Below are 21,303 nucleotides of genomic sequence, written 5' to 3' on the forward strand. Positions count from 1 at the left end.
TTGAAAGCATCTCAGAGTCACAGTGTTTCACTCCTCAGGCAGTTAACCTTACACTAAATCAACATCACACACAGAATCTTTATTTATTCATTTTGTTTGTTTGTTTGTGTTTAACTTTCTCTATTGTGCATTATATATTTATTTGATATATTTCATTATTTATAGTTCGTTATTTATTTATTATAGTCCCTTATTTATAGTTCATTATCTAAATATGTATTTGTTTGTTTTAGTTTATTTTATATATATATATATATATATATATATATACACATACACACAGTATATATAAACTAACACTAGCTTTTCTAATATTTTTGTATTCTATCTATTTGTTTTCTCTTTTTATTTATTATACAATTAACAACAGCAAAAAAGGCCTCTAACACTAGCTTGCTGTCACGTGTTTGTTCCGTTTTGCCCTTATTTGGTTTTTCCTGTCATTAGTTAATCATCGTTTATTCTTATCACCCATTTTGTATTTATTCATCTCGTTTGATCCTTGATTTCCTTGTCTTTATAAGTCCTGTGTTCTTCCCCGGTCCTTTGTCTGCTGTTGTATGTCTTCCCTGCCTGTGATCCCTGTCTACTTTTTGGAAATTAAAGACTTTCGTTGTGTGAACTCCTCATCTCCGTGCCTCCCTGTGATATGTGACAGAACAGCAGACCTCAACAAAAGTGAGCGATGCCTTTTCCCCTGTTTTGTTTTCCACGTTTTTTAAAAGTTTTTGTTTGTCTGTTTTTCTCCAACCCGTGGAAATGGAAGTCGCCGCTCACCCAAAACCTCCGCCGTTCGCGGGGAAATTCGGGCAGCCGTTCGCGGCTCACCCAAGCCCGCCGTTCACGGGGAAATCCAGGCCGCCGTCTGGGGCTCACTCAAGGCCACCGTCCGCGGTGAAGTCAAGGCTGTCGTTCGCTGCCAACGCAAGCCCGCCATTCACGGGGAGATTCAGGCTGCCGTCCGCGGTGAAGTCAAGCCCGCCATTCGCGGCTCATTCAAGCCTGCCGTTCGCGGGGAAATTCAGGCTGCCGTTCGTGGCTCACCTAAGCCCGCCGTTTGCGGGGAAATCCTGGCCGCTGTTCACGGCCCATGCAAGCCCGCCATTGTTCGCAGCTCACTTAAGTTCACCGGCCTATCCGCTGTCCAGCCCGCCGGCTCCAACCACAGAGCTCCTGGATACGGCGCTACCCCCCGGAGTTTTCAGCGCCTCTCCTTACTCCAGAGCACCCTCCAGTGCCCACTCCTCGCAAGCGCCCTCTAGAACCTGCTCCTCGCAAGTGCCCTCCAGGGCCCGTTCCTCCAGAGCGCACACCAGAGCCCGCTCGTCCAGAGCGCCCACCAGACTCAATAGTTTCCCCTTGGAAAATTTTGGGGGGGCCATATGCCATGGCCACCCGACTCCCCTGACCCGCCCTGGAGGCCTTCCTAAGCTCCTCCCTGTTCCTGCCCTGCACCGGCCTCCAGGACCCAACTGTTATGGCGTGGGACGCGCCTACCGGGAGGGGGTCGATCTGTCACGTGTTTGTTCCGTTTTGCCCTTATTTGCTTTTTCCTGTCATTAGTTAATCATCGTTTATTCTTATCACCCGTTTTGTATTTATTCATCTCGTTTGCTCCATGATTTACCAAATTTTTATTTTAGTTCATTATTTTTTATTTATGTATAGTGTATTTGTTTATTCTAATCCATTATTTATTTATTGCATTTTATTTTATTTTTTATTATTTACTTATTTATTATTGTCTATTATTTATTTTTTCATTATTATTTAATTCATCTTATTTATATATTTTTATTTAATTACTGTAATTCATTATCTGTGTATTTATTTTATTATTATGCAATTCATTATTTATTTGTTTGTTTGCTTGCTTGCTTGTATGTTTGCTGTAGTTCATTACAGTTTATTTGCTGAATGCAGTTGAAGCCTTGTTAACTAGAATGGAAATCAGTCGTTTGTACTGCCTGGTTCTGAGCGGTTCAGCCTGATCTCTTGAGTTCTTGTGTTTGTTTCTGCTGTGTTTTCAGAGTCTGATGTGGTCAGTTTTGATGGCAGCGCTCACTTGCTCTTCAGGCCGGATTCCAGCGTCAGTCCAGCAGACAGAGACGTGTTGTCCATGAACTTCAAAACCCTGCTGAACTCTGGGATGCTGGTTCACATGGAGGAGCACAGCGGACACTCGCTCACTCTGGAGTTATTCAGAGGGAAACTCCTCCTGCAGCTCAGAAAAGGTATTAAAACACATCTCGCAGCTGCTGGAATGAATAATTATCTTCATTTATGTTGATAAATGTCGATTTTTCTTTAAAGTCATTCAGTTTGAAGCAGACAGCATGAAAGCTGAGTTTTGGGCTACAAACTACATGTTAAAAGACTATGATATGATACAACAATTCCATCAGTTAGTAATTCCACAGTAAACTGCTGTAGACCACAGTACTGAATTACTGATTAAGATATTCATATGCCAACTTTTTTAATTAATCAATCTCACAGAAGCTGTCAGGAACATCTCAGGGTCATATTTCACCCCAAAAATAAAAATAAAACCATAATTAAGCACAGTTTTTTACCCCCAAATTCTCATTGTCATAATGCTAAATATATTATTTATCATAGATATACAAAAGAGATAGAGATACTATATTATAGATTATAGTCAAAGAGATATTATATATAAAGATACTAAAAAGAAATATGGATGTGTAAAAAACATATAGCTATATAAAAAGTAATAATTACATTTTGTTAAAAAAAAAAGGCAGTACAGCAGCCTTTTTAAAATAAAAAGTAATTTTATTAGAATATTGTTTACTGTGTTACAGTAATGAGAATCACCAGTGAGAATAAAAATTATTTTAAAAAATGCTTTGTTTTAATGAGAATTTTTGGAGTAATGTGCATAATTAATGTCATAGAAATTTTCATAATGCACAGTAAAAATAAATAAATCAATGAATAAATAAATGCATTAAATATCATGCAAACTTAAATAGTAATATTTAAATAATAATAATAATAATTATTATTATTATTATAAAGCTCATTCATATATATATATATATATATATATATATATATATATATAGATAGATAGATAGATGGTCATATTTTTATTTATATGCACATATAAATGTATAAAATGGTCTTGACTAATTAATGACTCAGGATGCTGGTGAATTTAGAAGGTTTCTTCAGCAGGTTTGCGGCTGTAGGAAAGTCTTCAGGTGTGGGTGAGAGATGCAGTCAGTCGTGAGCGGCCCGTATGGCATAAATTCCCAGAATGCCATCTGTGATCTCAGCGTCAGTCTCTCTGTCCTCATGAACACTGCAGTTGAGTTACAACTGTGATCAAATGCAACGGCATAATGCACTTTCTGGAATAATCAGATTTTCACATGTGTTTCCTGAGGTTTCACATCATTGCTGTTGAGTAGTGTTCACAGACGTCCTTCACAGACAGGACTTAGTAGGAAGGAATAGGAAATAGGAAGATTTGCTGTAACAAACACAAGATTGTGTGTTATTTATTTTCCAGAAGTGATTTTTTCCATAGCTTGGAAGACTTCATGGAGTTCTCACTTGATTATCAGATGTCTGTCTCAGACGTTCTCCTAAAATTCATTATGAGTCACTAGTTATCATCTAGAAAGAGTTTAGAGCTATAAAATAAAGTGCAGCTCAGATCGTTTGACTTCATATTGAGATTTCTTCTGAAACTGGACTTTTTGAGCAAATCCTTATTTGTTCTGCATTCATTCTCATTACTTTGTAAGAGGAGAAACAGTTGAAATATTAAGGAGATCTTTTTAGCAAATGTATTCTGAGACTGCAAATGTAGTCTCAGTCTGTGTTTGTAAATCTCACATGCTGCATGTCTGTATGTGTCGGTGTTATATTACATCACTGAGATACTATTATGGAAGAATAGCATGCCCAATACTATTGGGGAAGTCGTGACCTAATGGTTAGAGAGTCGGACTCGTAATCCAAAGTTTGCGAGTTCGAGTCTCAGGTCCAGCAGGAATTGTAGTTGGGAGGAGTGAATGTACAGCACTCTCTCCACCCTCAGTACCACGACTGAGGTGCCCTTGAGCAAGACACCGAACCCCCAACTGCTCCCCGGGTGCTGCAGCATCAATGGCTGCCCACTGCTCCGGGTGTGTGTTCACGGTGTGTGTGTGTGTGTGTTCACTGCTGTTTGTGTGCAATTTGCAAAAAGCAGAGCACAAATTCCGAGTATGGGTCACCATACTTGGCTGTATGTCACGTCACTTATAAATACTGTATATGTGTGTGTGTACTGTTTATATATATATATATATATATATATATATATATATATATATATATATTGTATATATTAATTTTAGTTTATTTAGTTATAAAGTTTGTTTGTTATTTTATACTTAAACTAAATTAAAATTAGTAATTTTGAAATAAAATTTCATGTTTTCTTTGAAGTATCACTGATGTTCAGTTAGTTTTTTCAGTTATCTAGATAGATAGATAGATAGATAGATAGATAGATAGATAGATAGTGTGTGTTTGCATATGTTGAATTTAGATTGATTAGATTTTATTTTAAAATTTTCACTTTTCAGCTAAAATGTTTGTTGTTTGGTTTTGTCATTTTGTTTAATTTTTTTATGATCTTTTTAAATGCATGTTTATTATTCTGAAATTTTAGTTTCTGAAGTCTCTCGGAGCTCAGCTGGGTCGGTCTGGAGGAGTTTGAAGGCCTTGCGTCTGTAAATCTGGGCTTTTCCATCATGAAGTAACTGCAGTCTAACTGCCGCTCTCTCTGCTTTCACCATAATTTCAAGCAAATCAAAGATGTCTGCCATCACTTATTAGAAGGGTTTGTGAAAGTGCTAAAGTGGTCTCTCGGCCTCGCTCTGATAATGGCTGGACTCTATTTGTCAGAAATGCATGTGGCGCTCACTGTTGTCTTTGCAGAGCCGATGATGGCCGCTCGTTCCTCTTGTTTAGATGAGATTTACTGTGCCATAATAGGGACATTGCACTTCAAAACTGTTGCTGAATTCGCTCTGGATAATTTTACATTCAGCCAGTGTTGAATATACATCACTTCAGATGGCTTTTAAAATGTTTTGAGGCTGGAAGTATCTGCATATGTTGAGTTTTAGAGGCTAGAAACTAAATAATGAAGAGTAGATGAATATTCATATAAAATATTCGGTAACACTATTTTATGGTCTCTTAACTAGTTGCTTATTAGCATGCATATTACTAGAATATTAGCCATTTATTAGTACCTTATTAGCCATTTATTAGTACATGACCTTATTCTACATCCCTAATCCTACCCAATACCTAAACTTAACAACTACCTTACTAACTATTAATAAGCAGCAAATTAGGCATTTATTGAGGGAAAAGTCGTAGTTAACAGTGAATAAGTGTTCCCTATTCTAAAGTGTTACCAAATATTCATTTTTTTTTTTTTTTTGTACATGTTTTGTAATAAGCCTTTTTAACCAGTTTAGCAGATACAGTTATAATTTAGTTCATATTTTGACATATCTTTGTTTAAGTGCTTTGTCATTTTTATTAGTTTTTGTTTCTTGTGGCTGTATGTTCTGTACACTATTTACTTGAATTCATGCTCCTGCTGTTCAGATTTGCATGAGAAAAATGATGTCTGCGTCAACCCGCAAAACAAACAAACTGTTAATATTTACGAATGCAGAATTCTAAAGCATCGGTCAATGCGGTCAGAACAATGTGTGTTTAAATCCAAACTCAGACTAGAGAAGTTTGGGGGAGAACATGACCCACTGGAGCACAATACAAACAGACAGCTTGATGAATGCAAACGACCAGCAGAATAAAATAGTTTGGGATATGGGGCATAAATCTTCATGTCACAGCTTGTTTGCAGATGTATTTTTCGGCACAGGCAGAAGCCCGTGTGTGCCAGAGACTAACATCTGTCTCTGCATCACAACAACATCGGCACATAAGAAGCTGCTGGGCTTGTCTGATGATCGGACCGATCGCACTGTTTGTCTTCTGAACCGCTGCTTCTCAGTGCAGTCAGGCTGGATTTATGCAGGCTTCAGATGGGGATGACGTGAATATTTAAAGGACAATCCTCAAACAAACCTGAGTGTCCTTCGAATAAATTATACTGCAAACTTCAGCTAATCCAGATTTGATATCAAATTCAACTTGCAGACGAAAAGCGTAAGATCAGATGAAAACCGCATGTCCTCTACTGCTGTAATCTTCACATTTCCAAATGCCAAAGTCAAACGTAAATGGCAAATCGAACACGTATGTTTAATTGTCAAACTCGTACAGACACACGTCATGAGATTTACAACCACAGACTGAGACGAGGTGAGAAAATACAGGAAAGAACAATCCATTTCACACAGACAGTAATGCGATTCAATGAAGTTTCCTGCTGCTTCTCCTGAGAAAAGAAAATGTTATATTTGAACTGCAGTCAAAATATTGATCCTAAAGGTGCCACAGTAACACAGTCTACAAAAAGTTACTTAATAAAAGATTAAATTCTTTTAAATCGCATTCAAAATAAAAGTTTGTTTACTGTATGTGTATGTACTGTGTATATTTATTATGTATATATAAATACACACGTACATGTATATATATTAATGAAAAATGTTTTTTGATTTATAAATACAATATTTATATTTATATGTATTTGGGAAAACAGCACTTGCTCGTGTGAGATTGCTATACTATATCATATTATATAAATATGAGACGAAAAACCCAAACAGGGTCATTTTTTTGCCTCATATCTTGAATTTTAAGCTCATATAACTGCATCCTGTAGGCTCCATCACACAGTCAGTCGTACTGCATTCATGTAAGATGAACCTATTACTATTAATGCATCTATTTTATGTTTATAGCACACAACATGTCTATCAATTATTCATCAGTTACAATCGCTCAGTCTGGCACTGGACAGTTACCATCAGAATATAAACCAGCTCTGCTTTGATTTTACGGCATTGACAGCTCTGATGTAATTTAACATTTAGTGTCCCGCTGCTTAATATTTCATGATTTTTGTTTCTCTTAGATAGCAGAATAACACCAGCCTGGCCTTGATCTGTCCCGTTCACTCGCATGACAGCCATACTCATATTTGTGTTTGAAGAGCGAATCTGATTAACAAAAAATAATATACGACATTGTCAATCTGTCATCACCTGACAATGAAAATATGAGAAATGTCTGTCCTCTTCTGTCAGCTTTGTAAAAGTGTCCCTGAATTTTTGATTGGACATCATTTAAAAAATATAGCCTCAAGACTAAAACATTTTATGAGTTAACATTACTTAGTACACGCCTATAAAACTATAAAATTACATGTTTTGTTTACATTTGATAAAAATCTCCCCATATAAGTAATATAAAGAGTAAAGAGTAAATTATATATTATTCTTTAATAATTATAATAATACATAATACATAATCATTTGTGTATAATGTATATAATTTAATATTTTATTTATTTTTATAAGTGTTTTTATTTTTATTTCTTTAACTTTTGGTTGTTTTATACACACACACACACACACATATAATTATAATGAATTAAATAATTATAATAAAGCTAATAAGTTAAAAGTATTAGTAAAACTGAAAAATAAATGTAAAATTAAATAGAAATATTAAAAACTAATAAAATGAAATTCACAATTACTAAAACTTAAATATTAAAATAAACTACAAAATACACAATTACTAAAACTTAAATATTAAAATAAACTAAAATACAATATATATATATATATATATATATATATATATATATATATATATATATATATATATAATTAAAATATAGAAAATGCAGTGACTAAAATAAATACATTTTACAATAAAAGGCCTATTTAATAATTATTATAATGTACAAATAATAATTATTATATATGGGTAGATAGATATAGATTATTAGATATAGATAGATATAGATAATGGTTATTATTATTATTATTACATATTTATTGAGTGTTATTTTTTTCTTATTATTTCTTGTTGTTTTTCATTTCTTATGTGTGTGTCGCAGAAGTGGCGACCCAACGCTGTACCAAAATTGCTAACTATATTCCTTAAATCTATTTATATAGATCTGTCTTACAGCTGTAAACAAACCCGTGTGAACCGCGTCCTGATTAAGCAAAGGAAGCGTCTCACTTGCCTTTTCTCCCAGAAGTGTGTCAGTTTTTAATATAACTGGCAACAGAAGTGAGTTGTGATCTGGCTGGGCCGAGTGTCAGAGCCGCAGGTGAAGTAAAGCTGCTCTAAACATCTCAGCATCTGCGTGAGAATCGGCCCACACCACAGTTTATTTCACAGATCTGGAGCTACTTAAAGGAGGTGATAAGTAATTCTGTAAGGCTTTAAAAAGTGTTGCAGTTTTACAGCAAACAGTCGCAGGTTCTGGAATAAGAGTAATGTTAGCAGATCATCTCAGTGATGTCATGTGAGCTCGAGTTTGTTGCAGCGGTGTTGTGTTTGACAATCAGTGTGATGTGTTACTTTAATATTACTTCTATTATAGTATTTATTCATATTTTGAATGATCTTTTATTTTTATATTTAAAGTTTTAGAATTGTGCTTTGTCATTTCTATAATTTTTATTTTTTATTTTTTTTATTTTGTTTTGTAAATTCCTGTTTCGTTTTAATTTATTTTTAATTCATTTTTAGTAATTGTAGCAGTTTTTTAGGTTTTCCTCTAATATTAATTTCAATTTGATTTCAATTATTTATTTTAATTACTAAATAAATGCATATTATATATATATATATATATATATATATATACACACACACATACATACATACATATACATATATACATACATGCATACATACACACACATATATATATATATATATATATATATATATATATATATATATATATAATTTTTATTTTTATATTTCCATTTTTTACATTTATTTATTTATTTCAGCTAGTTGCCACATTTTCAAAAAAATAAATAAATAATATTTCACAATAATTTCATTTCACTTAGTAAAAAAGGTTTTAGTTTTAATTTTAAATCATGTTAATAACCCTGCTGTGAGTACAAAGAATCGCAATTTGCAAGAGATGCATTTCATCTTCTTTTGATTAAAATCTCTTGTCTTTTCCTTAAATTATATGTTGTTTTATGGAACAGTGTGTAATTATTTGCTGATTTATTATTTACAGCCAGAGAAAACCTCTCATATTTATCTCTCTATGTTTCTCTATTAAATTGGCTGTGTTCGAAAATGAATACTTACATGCTGCTTACTGAGTAATGGACAGTATATGCTGTATAACCTTTGTTTAAATATAGTACGTGAAATTGTATATGCAGTAAATGTTCAAAGAGCTACATTGTTATTTCATGACCTGCATGTTAATGACTGGTGATTGCATATTTTCTCATGTCAGTTTCTGATGTTTAAAGTAGCCAAACTTATGTAGTTTTATCAAGCCGTCTTGATCCCTGTGTGTGTGTGTGTGTGTTTCAGGCCGGGGTTTGTGGGCTGATTTCCACCCTCTGGTGTCTCTGGGCAGTCTGCTGGACGATCAGCACTGGCATCATGTCAGTGTGGACCGAGTTCGAGGACTCGTGAATTTCACCGTGGACAAAAACACCCAGCAGTTCCAGCTGCCCGAGTCCTGGAGTCACTCTGAGATAAACGAGGTGAGCCGCTAACGACCTCCAGCTCAATTAGTCCAGTAAAGCATTTCAAACATGTAAATTATACAAACAACATAAATCAGCTAGAATGGAAATGTCTGTGTGTAATTAGATTTCACTTTCTGAGTCTTTCACTTTGTTGTGAGACGCTGTTTGTTTATATTGATATTAACACTTATACCTTATTACAGTAAACTAGAAAAGCCTCACGATACAAGGCAAGTTTATTTATATAGAACATTTCATGCACAATAGTAATTCATAGTGCTTTACATAAAAATGATTACTAAAATAATAGTCTAAAATAAAAGTAGTAATAATAATAATAATAATAACAATATTTTAAAAGTAATGTTAAATTGATATGCTGTATATTTGTGGAAATAGTTACAGTAAAAAGGAGTAATAGAATGTGCATAAAAGATAAAAAAATCAATAATAGTAAATAATATAAATGATTAAGTAATTCATTAATAAAATCATAACGGTAATAGTTATATCTAATAATATTAACTATATTAATGCATACTGTATAAAGTTGTGTGTTTGGATATATAGCCAAGGTTACAAAGTAACATGTTAACTAGTAAAAAAAATATATTTTAATAAATAATATTTTTAAGATTTTAAAAAATATATATTACTAATAATACAATTTTTCACTGCATTGTAATTTTTATAATATTACAACTGATGGTATTTTATCGCCTCACTGCATGTCATTAGTGTAAAGGTAGTTTTTTCATATTTTTACAAAATCATGAACGAGTTGAAATGATTGCCGTGCTTATCTTTAGTCTGTCAATGGAGTTTAGCTTATCAATTTCATATCACTCCTTTAATATGTGTGATTTCTGACATGAATCTGTCGTTCTTTCACAAGATCAGTTTCGGTGGAACGTCAGCAGCTGGACTCCAGAAATCCCACTCCAGAAGAAACTTTCATGGCTGCTTGGAAAACGTGCTTTTCAACGACATCAGGGTGATCAATCGAGCCAAAGAGCAGCAGGTCTCCATCACAGTAAGTGTGTGAACACAGTCACGTCTGCAGCTGCTTTATTTGGCCTGTTAGCGATTGTCAATTGTTGGCTGCCTTATTTTTCCATAATGAGAGCTTTGTGTTTCCGTGACCCTTACCATGTTCTCCTCCATTATACAGGGTTTCTCCTTTTTTTACAACCGTTGTCTTGGGATTTTGGGGGTTAAACCAATTACCATCCCTTTAATTCATTGTCGTAATGGCTGTGACATTGGTTTGAAGATAATAGCCTGGAGAGCAAATGCATAATTTATAAAGCAGACGTCATTGCTGCGACTCTTCACGATCACAAATGCAGCTTGCGTGAGAAACGCTCTTGGTTTTACTGCAGTATTTGTGTCTCTCGTAGGCAGAGTTGAGTATAACGCATTGCACAGTAATGCATTACTGTATTCAAATTACTTTTCCTGATAACACAGTAATTTAATGCGTTACATTTTAAATGTATGTAATTTGATTACAGTGACTAATGTCAATAAAATAACGTTACTTAAGTTACAAATGCAGTGTTGAAAATATGAAGTGCATTTTTAAATCATGTTTTGCATGTCAGTATGCCCTATAATAAATAGAATGCAAGCTAAAATGCAGTCGAGTTGTACAACATTTAGATGCAATGAAAGGTTGCCTATGATATTTCAAAATGTTGCACTCGATTTCACATATTTTAGTCTGGCATTATAGTTTGGGAAAAGTCCAACTAGTAAATGCGTAAGTTTATGTCACAATAACACTAATATAGCCTAAATAAAAAATAAATGACTCATCAGAATAAGATCCTCCACTGGATCAAGCCGAGCGTTTCATTGCATTCTTCTTCTGAGGTAAATACAAGGCTTATTCCTCCAAAAATGAAAAGAATCTCAGATAAACTTAATAAATAGAGAGCACACCCTATTTGTTTTCTTTATTTTACAAAAGCACAAAGTTTTGTTGATATTAGTGTATACAAATAAAAGACCTTTTACAATTTCAAATGATGTTTTACTCTTATCTGTATGATCAAAATTTACAAAACATTTTAAGTTATTTTCACTGTTATCGTGTATGTAAACGTGAAAGTAACTTGAAAGTAAAGTAATAAGTAATCTGATTACTTTTAAAATGCAGTAATCAGTAATGTAATCAAATTACAATTTTAAAGAAGTAATTAGTCATTTGTAGTGGACTAATTTTTTGGAGTAACTTACCCAACACTGCTTGTAGGGGAACGTCAGCTTCACATGCACTGAATCCATAGACGTGCCGGTGACCTTCGCCAGTCCTGGAAGTTTCCTCACTTTGCCGTGGGTCTCCGGTGGAGAAAGTGCGTCGGTCGCTCTGCAGTTTAGGACGTGGAACAGAGTGGGCCTGCTGGTGACCTTTGACCTGCAGCATAACGCGGGAACGCTGTGGCTCTATCTGAACGAGGCCAGAGCACGACTGCAGATCCATAAGACTGGCCGGATCGTGACGGACATCACCGCAGGTTCAGCTCATGCACTGTGGAATATATATACCATAGTTTCTGTTTACTTGACAGTAAAAGCAGAATCCTTCTCTCTTGTGTGTGAAGGGTAAAGCAAAGTCAACATCAATGGCACCTACTGCTCCAAGCAATGCAATATGTATGAAAATTTACATCACAAAAGGAACTTTCTGGCTTAAACTAGTTTTATTAATTAACCAAATGAATGCAGAAGAATGAATTACTTCAAATATTAGGTAGCATGCTATATATGAAGTAGTATGTGAAACAGTATCAGTGTTTCCCACGGATTTTGTGAGACTTGTGGCGGCAGGTGACGTCACACATTATTTAGCATATTTATGACGTCATTGCGTCAGGTTTGCGTTCAGACAAGTTTTGGCAGTGATCTAATATAATCAGATTACTTTTAGATTACGTTTATCACATTGATTTAAATAGCATTATATTGTACCATAATGATGTCAAAAAAAAAAAAAGGTAAGAAAACTTCATTCATTGTAATTTACAACATGAAGTGCATTAAACATTATATTACATCAAGGTTTCCCAAACTAGGGTTCGTAAAGGAACTCCAGGGGGGTTGTGAGTTTAATGAAAAGCTGACAATTAATTAAATCATAAAAAATTAAAATTAAAATAAATCATTTTAAAACAAACTCCCTTTCGAGGAAAGTCTCTTCACTCGGTGGCCATATTTGCAATGCCTCCAGGCAGCTCTTAATGACCAATCTTAATGAATGGGGGAATCCTGAAATCTCAAAAACTGCTCACTGAACTCACAATTAAATTCCATATGTCACATCAGCAACAAACATCTGAAATTAATTGCCCCATGAATGTTGTTTGTTATGCTCAAATAGCGTTTAAAAAGCTTATTTTTCAGTCTAGACCAGCCAATGTGCATGCGGAGTCGTAACGTACATGTGCATTGACTGGTCTAGTCAGGGCTGCATTCAGCCCCGTCAAAACATTGCAAAACGTTTTTTAAACGGTAACGGTGGTGCGTTGAACACCCTGTTCTGATGACGCAAGAGTTGCAACTATGGCAGCTGAGAAGGCCATTCTTTGTGTTTTTTGAAGAATTTTCGGAGACTGATGAAATCGGTATAAATACGTGTTTAATACTGCAAAATATGCTCAATGTTACAGTCACTGCCCTTGCCGTCCATTCTTATGTAAAGCACTTAATTACCATTGTGTATGAAATTTGGTATATAAATAAACTTGCCTTGCAATGAAGCTAAAATTATAAACAACTACATCATCATGTTGATATGCTATATTGTTACTATAAAACTCTTACGACAAACATGTCTTCAAATATCTTAAATTGTTGCGTATACCAAGCTGCAGCAGACACATTTGTAAACGATTTTACTTGGACCCATTTTGCGAGCTGTCTCTTTAATACCGCGTGGTTTATATACATGTTGCTACTGATGAGAAAACATCTCTCAAACCCCGTTGCACACCGTTTCCAGAAAACACGTTGTTCAACCCGGAAACCATAGCAAAATGTTGCGCACCAGTTTGAGTTTGAACGTGCTCCAGGTTTCTATGGGAAATATGGCTCTTCCATTTAGAAGGTGGAACTATTCCTCCATATCGCGTGTTACAGTTTCTCCCATTCATAAATATAGGAGTGAACCGTCTTTGTATTTCTATAGACTTTGTTTTAAATAAAACACTTACTAAAAAATATATTTTTATTTACCTGCATGCCATGTGATCATTAATCAACATCAAAGAAACCGTGAACATGCAAATGTGATACTTAATTAAAATTTCAGTGGTACTTAAAGCAAATATATTTGGTGAATAAGGTTTAGATGAAAAAAAAAGTTTTGCAATGCCTGCATTACATGTAACTAAGAAATAACGTGAAAATGTGCATTTTAATTATTTATAATTAATAATACATGGTTAAAAAACCTACAGAGTACTAATTCAAATAAAAATGAATGTGTTCATCAGTAGTTGATGCAATGTTGAAACCCTTCTTAAACCTGAAATGATTTTTGTAAATCCAGTGGTCAAATGCAGTCGCCACCTGACTAATGTTCCACTCACGCTCACTGGTAACCCAAATCCCGCTCAGATCACGCTCTGACATTAAATTTCTCCAGTAGGCCTATTTTTTTTTTTTCCTGTTTATAATGAAATTCTTGAATAAATGTCTCAATTAAAGCAGTAGTCCGATAAGTAACGGTTATGTTTCAGGCTGACGTTCAGCTTGTAGAATTCTATTAATTTAAATGTATTAAATTAAAATTATTAATTCAAAAATGTGTCTTGTTTTTGAAGCCTCTTGGCAAACCAAAAAAAATTCAATAACTGAAAAAGTGTACATTTCCATCAAAACACAGCTTCAGTTATTGTGCAACAGGACATTCAAAACACACACACAAGATGAAATGCACATAGAATTTCACAAAATATACCTTGCTTTTCAGGCCCATGAAAGCACACATAAGATGAAATGCACTTAACAAAGAATTCTTTTGTGGTGTTAATAAAAGAAACACTTACCAAAATTGCGGGGAAATGCAGTCTGTTAAAACTAGGGCTGGGTTTTGACACAAATTTCACGATTCTATTTGATTGTCATTTACAAGCTTGCAATTTGATTCGATTCAATATCGATTATTTTGGATATATATATCAGGTACAGTACATGCCAAATTTTCTCAAGGAAAAAAAATCTCTCAACTAATGCTGTAAAATATACATGAGAGTCAGTTGGTACTAGATTACTGTAATATTGAAGGTTAAAATTGACTGATTTGTTAAAATTACACTTAATGAAGTTTTTAAAATAATAAAGTTACAATTAGCCTACATAATATTTATAACATAATGGTGGCAGTCATAAAAACCTGATGGATTTATTCAAACATAAATGAAACATTGAAGAACAGTAAATGAATATGTTACAAGATGCTTATATTTAGCAAAATGCCCCTCTCTACAGTTTATCTTTCTTTATTTTTTATTTTATCTGACTAATGCGTTTATGATCACCGAATATGTTTTTCTGAGGTAAATGTGACGTTACGTGACATTGTTTACAAGCCGTTATATTGACGTCTTTGCGCGGCTGAAACACTGATTGAGCGATTACATGAGACAGGATACGGATTGTAAAGCTGTACTCTTTCTTTTAATTTACCTTCAAATGTTTATTCATGTTTATTTCGTACTGAAACTAGGGATGGCTGACACGATGCTGACGTTTTGACACAGTGTTGAGATCCCGAAGCGCAGATGTTTCGAAACACTGCTTCGAAGCATGATTCGAAACACCAATGTCACGTGACTGAGGCGATTCAAAGCTTCGGGGCGTGTCACAAGTGTTTCGAGACGTGGCATACCTGCCGAATCTGCGTTTGATTGACAGGGTCGGAAACAAATCACACAATCGCACATCTGTCTCAACCTAACTCCCACAAAGTATAAAAGTGGAGTTAACACATCTTCACTTCGTGGGTTTTTGTGAGAGTGAAAAACTTCAATTTCGTTTGGAACGTCCCTACAAATGCCGTCCCCTTCCCAAAGTGCCCTTCAAAGGCACAACAAAAAAGCCCTTTGGAATTTGCCCTTTATCTTCCTGGGCAGGTCGCAATTTACCTCGGTGGGCCGCCCAGTTAAAGTTTATGTATGGGAAACACTGAGTACGCAGTATGCAAACACAGACATTTCAGTATCTTGATATTATTGTTCAGGTTTATATTCATCTTAGAAATAAATGTTTATTTTGCATTTTTAATACATTTAAAAATAAATTTAAGATGTATAATCAATTTTTTTTTTTTTGTCATTTTTTGGCAGTATGATAAAATATGAAGTAAAATATGCATTTGAGACACAGTAGACAGTGTTATTTTAGTATTAACTTTTTTTTTTAATATTGTGAACTTTTTTTTTTTTTTTAGTTCAAATTTTCGTCTTTGTAGTTTATATAGTTATATGTAGTCTAGTTTTTAGTTGTAGTTTATTTAGTTATTTTAGTACTTCAAAAAAATGTCAACAAAATGAAAATAAGAAATTTTGCCTTGGCAACTACTGTAGCTGAAATAAAATATGTTTTATTTTTATTTCAGTTCATATTTATTTTAATATTTATCATTTTTCAGTTAGCTTTATTATCATTAAAGCTAAAACAATAAAAAAAAAAAAAAACATTTAAATATTTAAATATTTTCCGCTATAGTTGCCATTGAATCATTTTTTATTTTTATTTAGTTCAACTTGAATTACTTAAATAACTTGAACTAAAATAAAAAGTATTGAATAAATATTAAGTGAAATACGCAATAAAAAAAACTTTAAATTGAAGTACTAAACTAAAATTTAAACTGTATATTTTAGTATCGATAAACTATTATAGTTGTTTATATTTTGAATTGAATTTATTTTTATATTTTCTTTTTTCATTTTAATTTTAGTTAAAGTTTTTGTCATTTTTATTGTCATTTTGTCATTAAATATGTTGTTTATATAGTTACAGTCTGTATAGTTTTTATTAGTTGTAGTTTATTTCATTTTAGTTATGTTACCTTTTGTTTCAGTTAAAAAATGCATGTTTAATCCAATTTTGTGTGAAAATGTCTGAACTTCTGGTATTCCAATCCAATATTGTATCAAGACAGAGTTGCACACATTGGAAATAAAGCAAATATCAATTACATTGCATTGTTGGATAAAGTATTAAACAAAGTGTGCTCTAGTTGTGTATTTTGGCATGTGTCACCTGTTTATTTTCATGCATACAGCTGTACACAATATGCACACTGCATTTCTGAAATAGCACGGATAGTTTGCTATTATGTCATTCCATATATACTCCAAGTTTATGGCAGAAATCTGTTCTTGCGGTTCATGTAAAAATGATCTCCCTAATGCCTGTTATTTTGCCTGATCCACATGCTGGCTCTTTCTCCACAGGTGCCAGTTTAAATGATGGTCAATGGCACTCGCTGGAGCTGACTGTCCGTCGCGGGCGTCTCGCAGTCACCCTGGACAAAACCGACAGCTCTACAGCATCCACTTCCTTCCCTGTCGCGCCTGACAGCCAGCTATTCTTAGGCGGTAAGAACAACCTTTAGCCATCCATCGGCGTCTGCTAACACAAAGCAACACGCTAGCTCCGAGTAATTTCCCTCTACACAAGCCCAGTCCTTCACGTTAATCAATCCGTTGTGTCACTCAACACACAGCTTCCGCTGAGAAAAGCACATTGGTTTAGCTTTCCAGCAGTTTGGGGCTGAAACTCTCGGAGGCTTAATTGCCTTCAGCTCAGTAACTGAGAGAGAGAGAGAGAAAGAGAGAGAGTAATGCCGTCTGAATGCACTGCTGCAGTGTTTCTGCCCTGAGCTGCAGTAAAGCATGCATCTGATCATCATGCATGTTATGAGACGGTTGTCCACATATAAGCATTTGACATGACAGTATGTGAACTTTTTGCAGGTAAATTTTCGACATGTGATTTGTAAATATTTGTTGAGCGCAGTCCAAATCATTTTTGCAGCTAGCATTATTAGTGTTAAGTAAAAGCGTACAAAAAAATTTTATTTGAAAAAAAAATAATAATAATAACTGAACATGACTAAAAATATATACAATATATAAAATATATTACTGAAACTTATTTCCAATGGTAGCATTTATCATTTTCGTTTAGTTTGACTTGAAATACGGTACTTATAAACATTAGCTGAATTGAAATAAACTACAAAAAAATTAAAGTTATTTTATTTCAGATAAACAAAATAAATACTAAATAATAAAAACTGTAGACATAAAAATACATTTTCTGAGCACAATCAAAATCAAATATTTTTGCAGTCAACATTATTATTAATTAAAATAATTAAAATTTAACTAAACCATTAAAAAAAAAAACTTAAATGCATTGTATTTTAGCAAGTTGCCATGGCAACATTTATCATTTTCCTTAAATTGAAATACTTAACTAAAACTGAAACGGTGTAAAATAAACTATAAAAATAAGCTTTTTTATGGCTGCCAAATAAATACAAATTAATAAAACAATATGTAGACAAATATAAAACTAGACATGTGTATTTTTATTGAGTGCAATGCAAATTATTTTTGCAGTTAACTAAAACAAATAAACAATAAAACAAACATTTTTGTTACTCATAAACGTTAACTGAAAAAAATAAACTATAAAAACCTCAATCCTATTTTATTTCCATTTAGTTAAACTTGATGTACTAAAATAAGTAAAACTGCAACAGTGTAAAATAAACATTGCCTGAAATAAACTATACATATATATATATATATATATATATATATATATATATATATATATATATATATATATAATTTCAGCAAATAATTAACTAAAACTAAGTACTTCACTAAAACTAAACATTAACTAAAATTAAAATAGAAAAGTTAAAAACCGATTCAAAATATTTATAAAAATTCTACTACTACATGAATGATACTTAAATAGCACTGCCATAGCTTGAACATGTTATTTTGTGTGTATTTGTGATTTTTGTCTGCAGGATGTCCGGACACAGAAGACGGCAGCACCTGCAGAAACCCGTTCAGTGTTTTCCAAGGATGCATGCGTCTCATCCGGATGGACGGTGCTTTAGTGGATCTCATCCGAGTGCAGCAGATGTTGTTTGGGAATTTTAGCGATCTGCAGATGGACATGTGTGGGATCGTCGACAGGTAAGCAATTACGCTTTTATGTGAACTCGCAAAACATTCCGCTTTCCATTTTCATCCTCGCTAAATATGTGTGTTCAGCTTGATTATGTAAATACAGAGATTAATTAGCCAGAGAAATGGTGCTGAATACTGATTCACTAAAAGACGCAGACGTTGAGCCTCGGGAGAAACTGCCCTCGTTTAAATATTTATCCATCTGATCGATCGCTATGGCTCACTTTTTGCTTTGTTATAAATGCAACTTTTGTTCACAGTTTAGTTCAAAAGGGCATGCAGCATGTACTGATTTTGCAGCACGGGGTTTCTGGACTTTCTGTTTATTTGTTGTATAAATGTTTTTTGCATCACCGTTTGTGACATGAATGATATCTCAAATTGTGCATTTTGTTATGGAGAGTTATTATTTTTTTAACTTTTGCAAAATAATGAATTTAATTTTAAATTATTCAAAAAAAAAAAAACATTAAATACTATTTTAAAATTTAAAAACATTTTAAAACTAATTTCAAATAATTGTAAGTAATTTTAAAAATATGAATTATGTTTTATAATTATATTTTTTATAAAAAGTACCTAGTATTTTTTAATTGTATGAATTAAAAAATACTAGGTACTTTTTAAAGCAGAAGTGTGTAAAAAGTGTGTGGCACTAACAATACTTAGGCTTGCACGATGTATCTGTATCGTCAGCCAATATTAGAGATTTCTTTATTTTTAAGTAGCATTATGCAGTGTTGATCTAAGTGTAAAAATAGAGTAAATTTACATGAACAATTAAATATCCAGTTTCCAATATTGGATATTTAATTGTGCGTGCTTATTTCTTCTATTTTTACACTTAGATCACCTTTTTTTTTTTAATCATGAAAAACTCACTAAAAGTTAAATTTTTAAACTTTAATAATTTATTAACACTGGTAAATGTAATTATTTTAACAATGTAAACAACGCAACTATTTTAAAATTTAAATAAATGTATATTTAACAAATATAAGAATACATTTTTGTACATTATAATTTATGCATTGCATTTAAAAATATAGTTTTCTTTTAAATCTTTTAGAATTTTGTTTTTGATTAATCATTTTGTTAAGTATAAAGATGTCTTTTTAAACATATGCAAATTGGTACTTCACAATGGTAATTCACAGTGCTTTGCATAAAGCATTTTGAAAAGAATCATAAATTAATCAAAACAAAAAAATCTATTACAAGTTTTACATTTATTAAAAACAAATAGGAATAATAGAGAAGAATGCATACATAATGTGGTACAGTGCAAAAATTACATAGAAATTTTATATGAATTTGACACAGCTTTTGCTGTTTTTGCCGTCATAGTTGAGCAATATAGGTTTTGCTGACATGAAATGCTTTTTATAGCATATAACTGTATATTTTCCATTGACAAGGCTGTCTGTAGATTTTGGCTAGAAGAGGATGTTGTGCTGTTCTGCCAAATCAATGTTGTTATCAAATATTGGCCTGGCTAGTATGTAACAAGTATGCAGTATGTTTACTGTATACATTATGCAAACTCTCTACCAAGAGATATTTTCACACAAAACTGGATTAAAATCACAAAATGACTGTATTCACTGGCTGTCGCTGACTCTTTTATCGTTGCACACGGTTTCACATGCTGTTTGAATGAATAGTAGCTTGGTTTTAGTATATACTGCAGGATTGATTGTGATTGTGTTTCTGTCCTGTTGACCTCTGTTCGTTTCATGTCGGTGAATGTTTGCTTCATTTGGCTTGATGCAGAAATTGCTTTCTTTTGCTTTGAGACTGCAGTGAATCTCCTGAAGACAAAGCTGTTTTTGTGACAGAACAATTTCTTTCTTCTGTGTGTTTGATGGGCGCTAAATGCGCCGTTGTGACCGAGCGTTCAGAGTGAAGGGGAAGCCGTGGCGCACACACTCGCGTCTCAAGTGAATATTGTTTTTGGTGACACTCAATGCAGATGTGGATGTGTTGTCTCTGAAAGCTGCGTTGTCTCTGGGTTCTCGTTTACATTCTGAAAGGTCCCGCTTTCGTCTATCATACTGAAGACTTGTGGGATTGCTGTTTGTTTGTTTGTTTGTTTAAACGGTTTATTGTGTTTTTAGTGCAGCATTGAGTTAGTGATCATTCTGCATCGTTTGTGGCATGAACATCTCAAATTGCATGGCTTGTTAAGGAGAAGTGTTCTTTTACATTTCTTTTACATTTTTTAATTATTTAAAAAATATTACACATTTTTAATTTGAAAAATATTTTTGTATTATTTAAATTTATTTATTTTATATTACATTTTTATTTTATTTAGTTTTAAAATATACAAATATTCGTGTTCATGTATATATTACACTTAGATCACCTTT

At 33.3% G+C, this 21,303-nt stretch overlaps 1 protein-coding gene across 6 annotated transcripts in view; it reads left to right on the top strand.

The window, feature by feature from the left end:
• Positions 1-21,303, top strand: part of cntnap3 (contactin associated protein family member 3) — a 173,341-nt gene that overhangs the window by 72,776 nt on the left and 79,262 nt on the right. For all 6 annotated transcript variants that reach the window (XR_009273044.1, XM_058788623.1, XM_058788619.1 and 3 more), the window contains 6 exons: positions 2,031-2,234; positions 9,544-9,719; positions 10,600-10,737; positions 11,962-12,223; positions 17,171-17,314; positions 18,766-18,937. Coding sequence is in view for 5 of the 6 variants with exons in the window: in XM_058788623.1 (XP_058644606.1) it covers positions 2,031-2,234; positions 9,544-9,719; positions 10,600-10,737; positions 11,962-12,223; positions 17,171-17,314; positions 18,766-18,937 (1,096 nt within the window). In the remaining variant the exon portion in view is untranslated. The remainder of the gene's footprint in view (positions 1-2,030; positions 2,235-9,543; positions 9,720-10,599; positions 10,738-11,961; positions 12,224-17,170; positions 17,315-18,765; positions 18,938-21,303) is intronic.

This window comes from Onychostoma macrolepis, chromosome 10 (assembly GCF_012432095.1).
Source record: "Onychostoma macrolepis isolate SWU-2019 chromosome 10, ASM1243209v1, whole genome shotgun sequence".
NCBI lineage: Eukaryota > Metazoa > Chordata > Actinopteri > Cypriniformes > Cyprinidae > Onychostoma > Onychostoma macrolepis.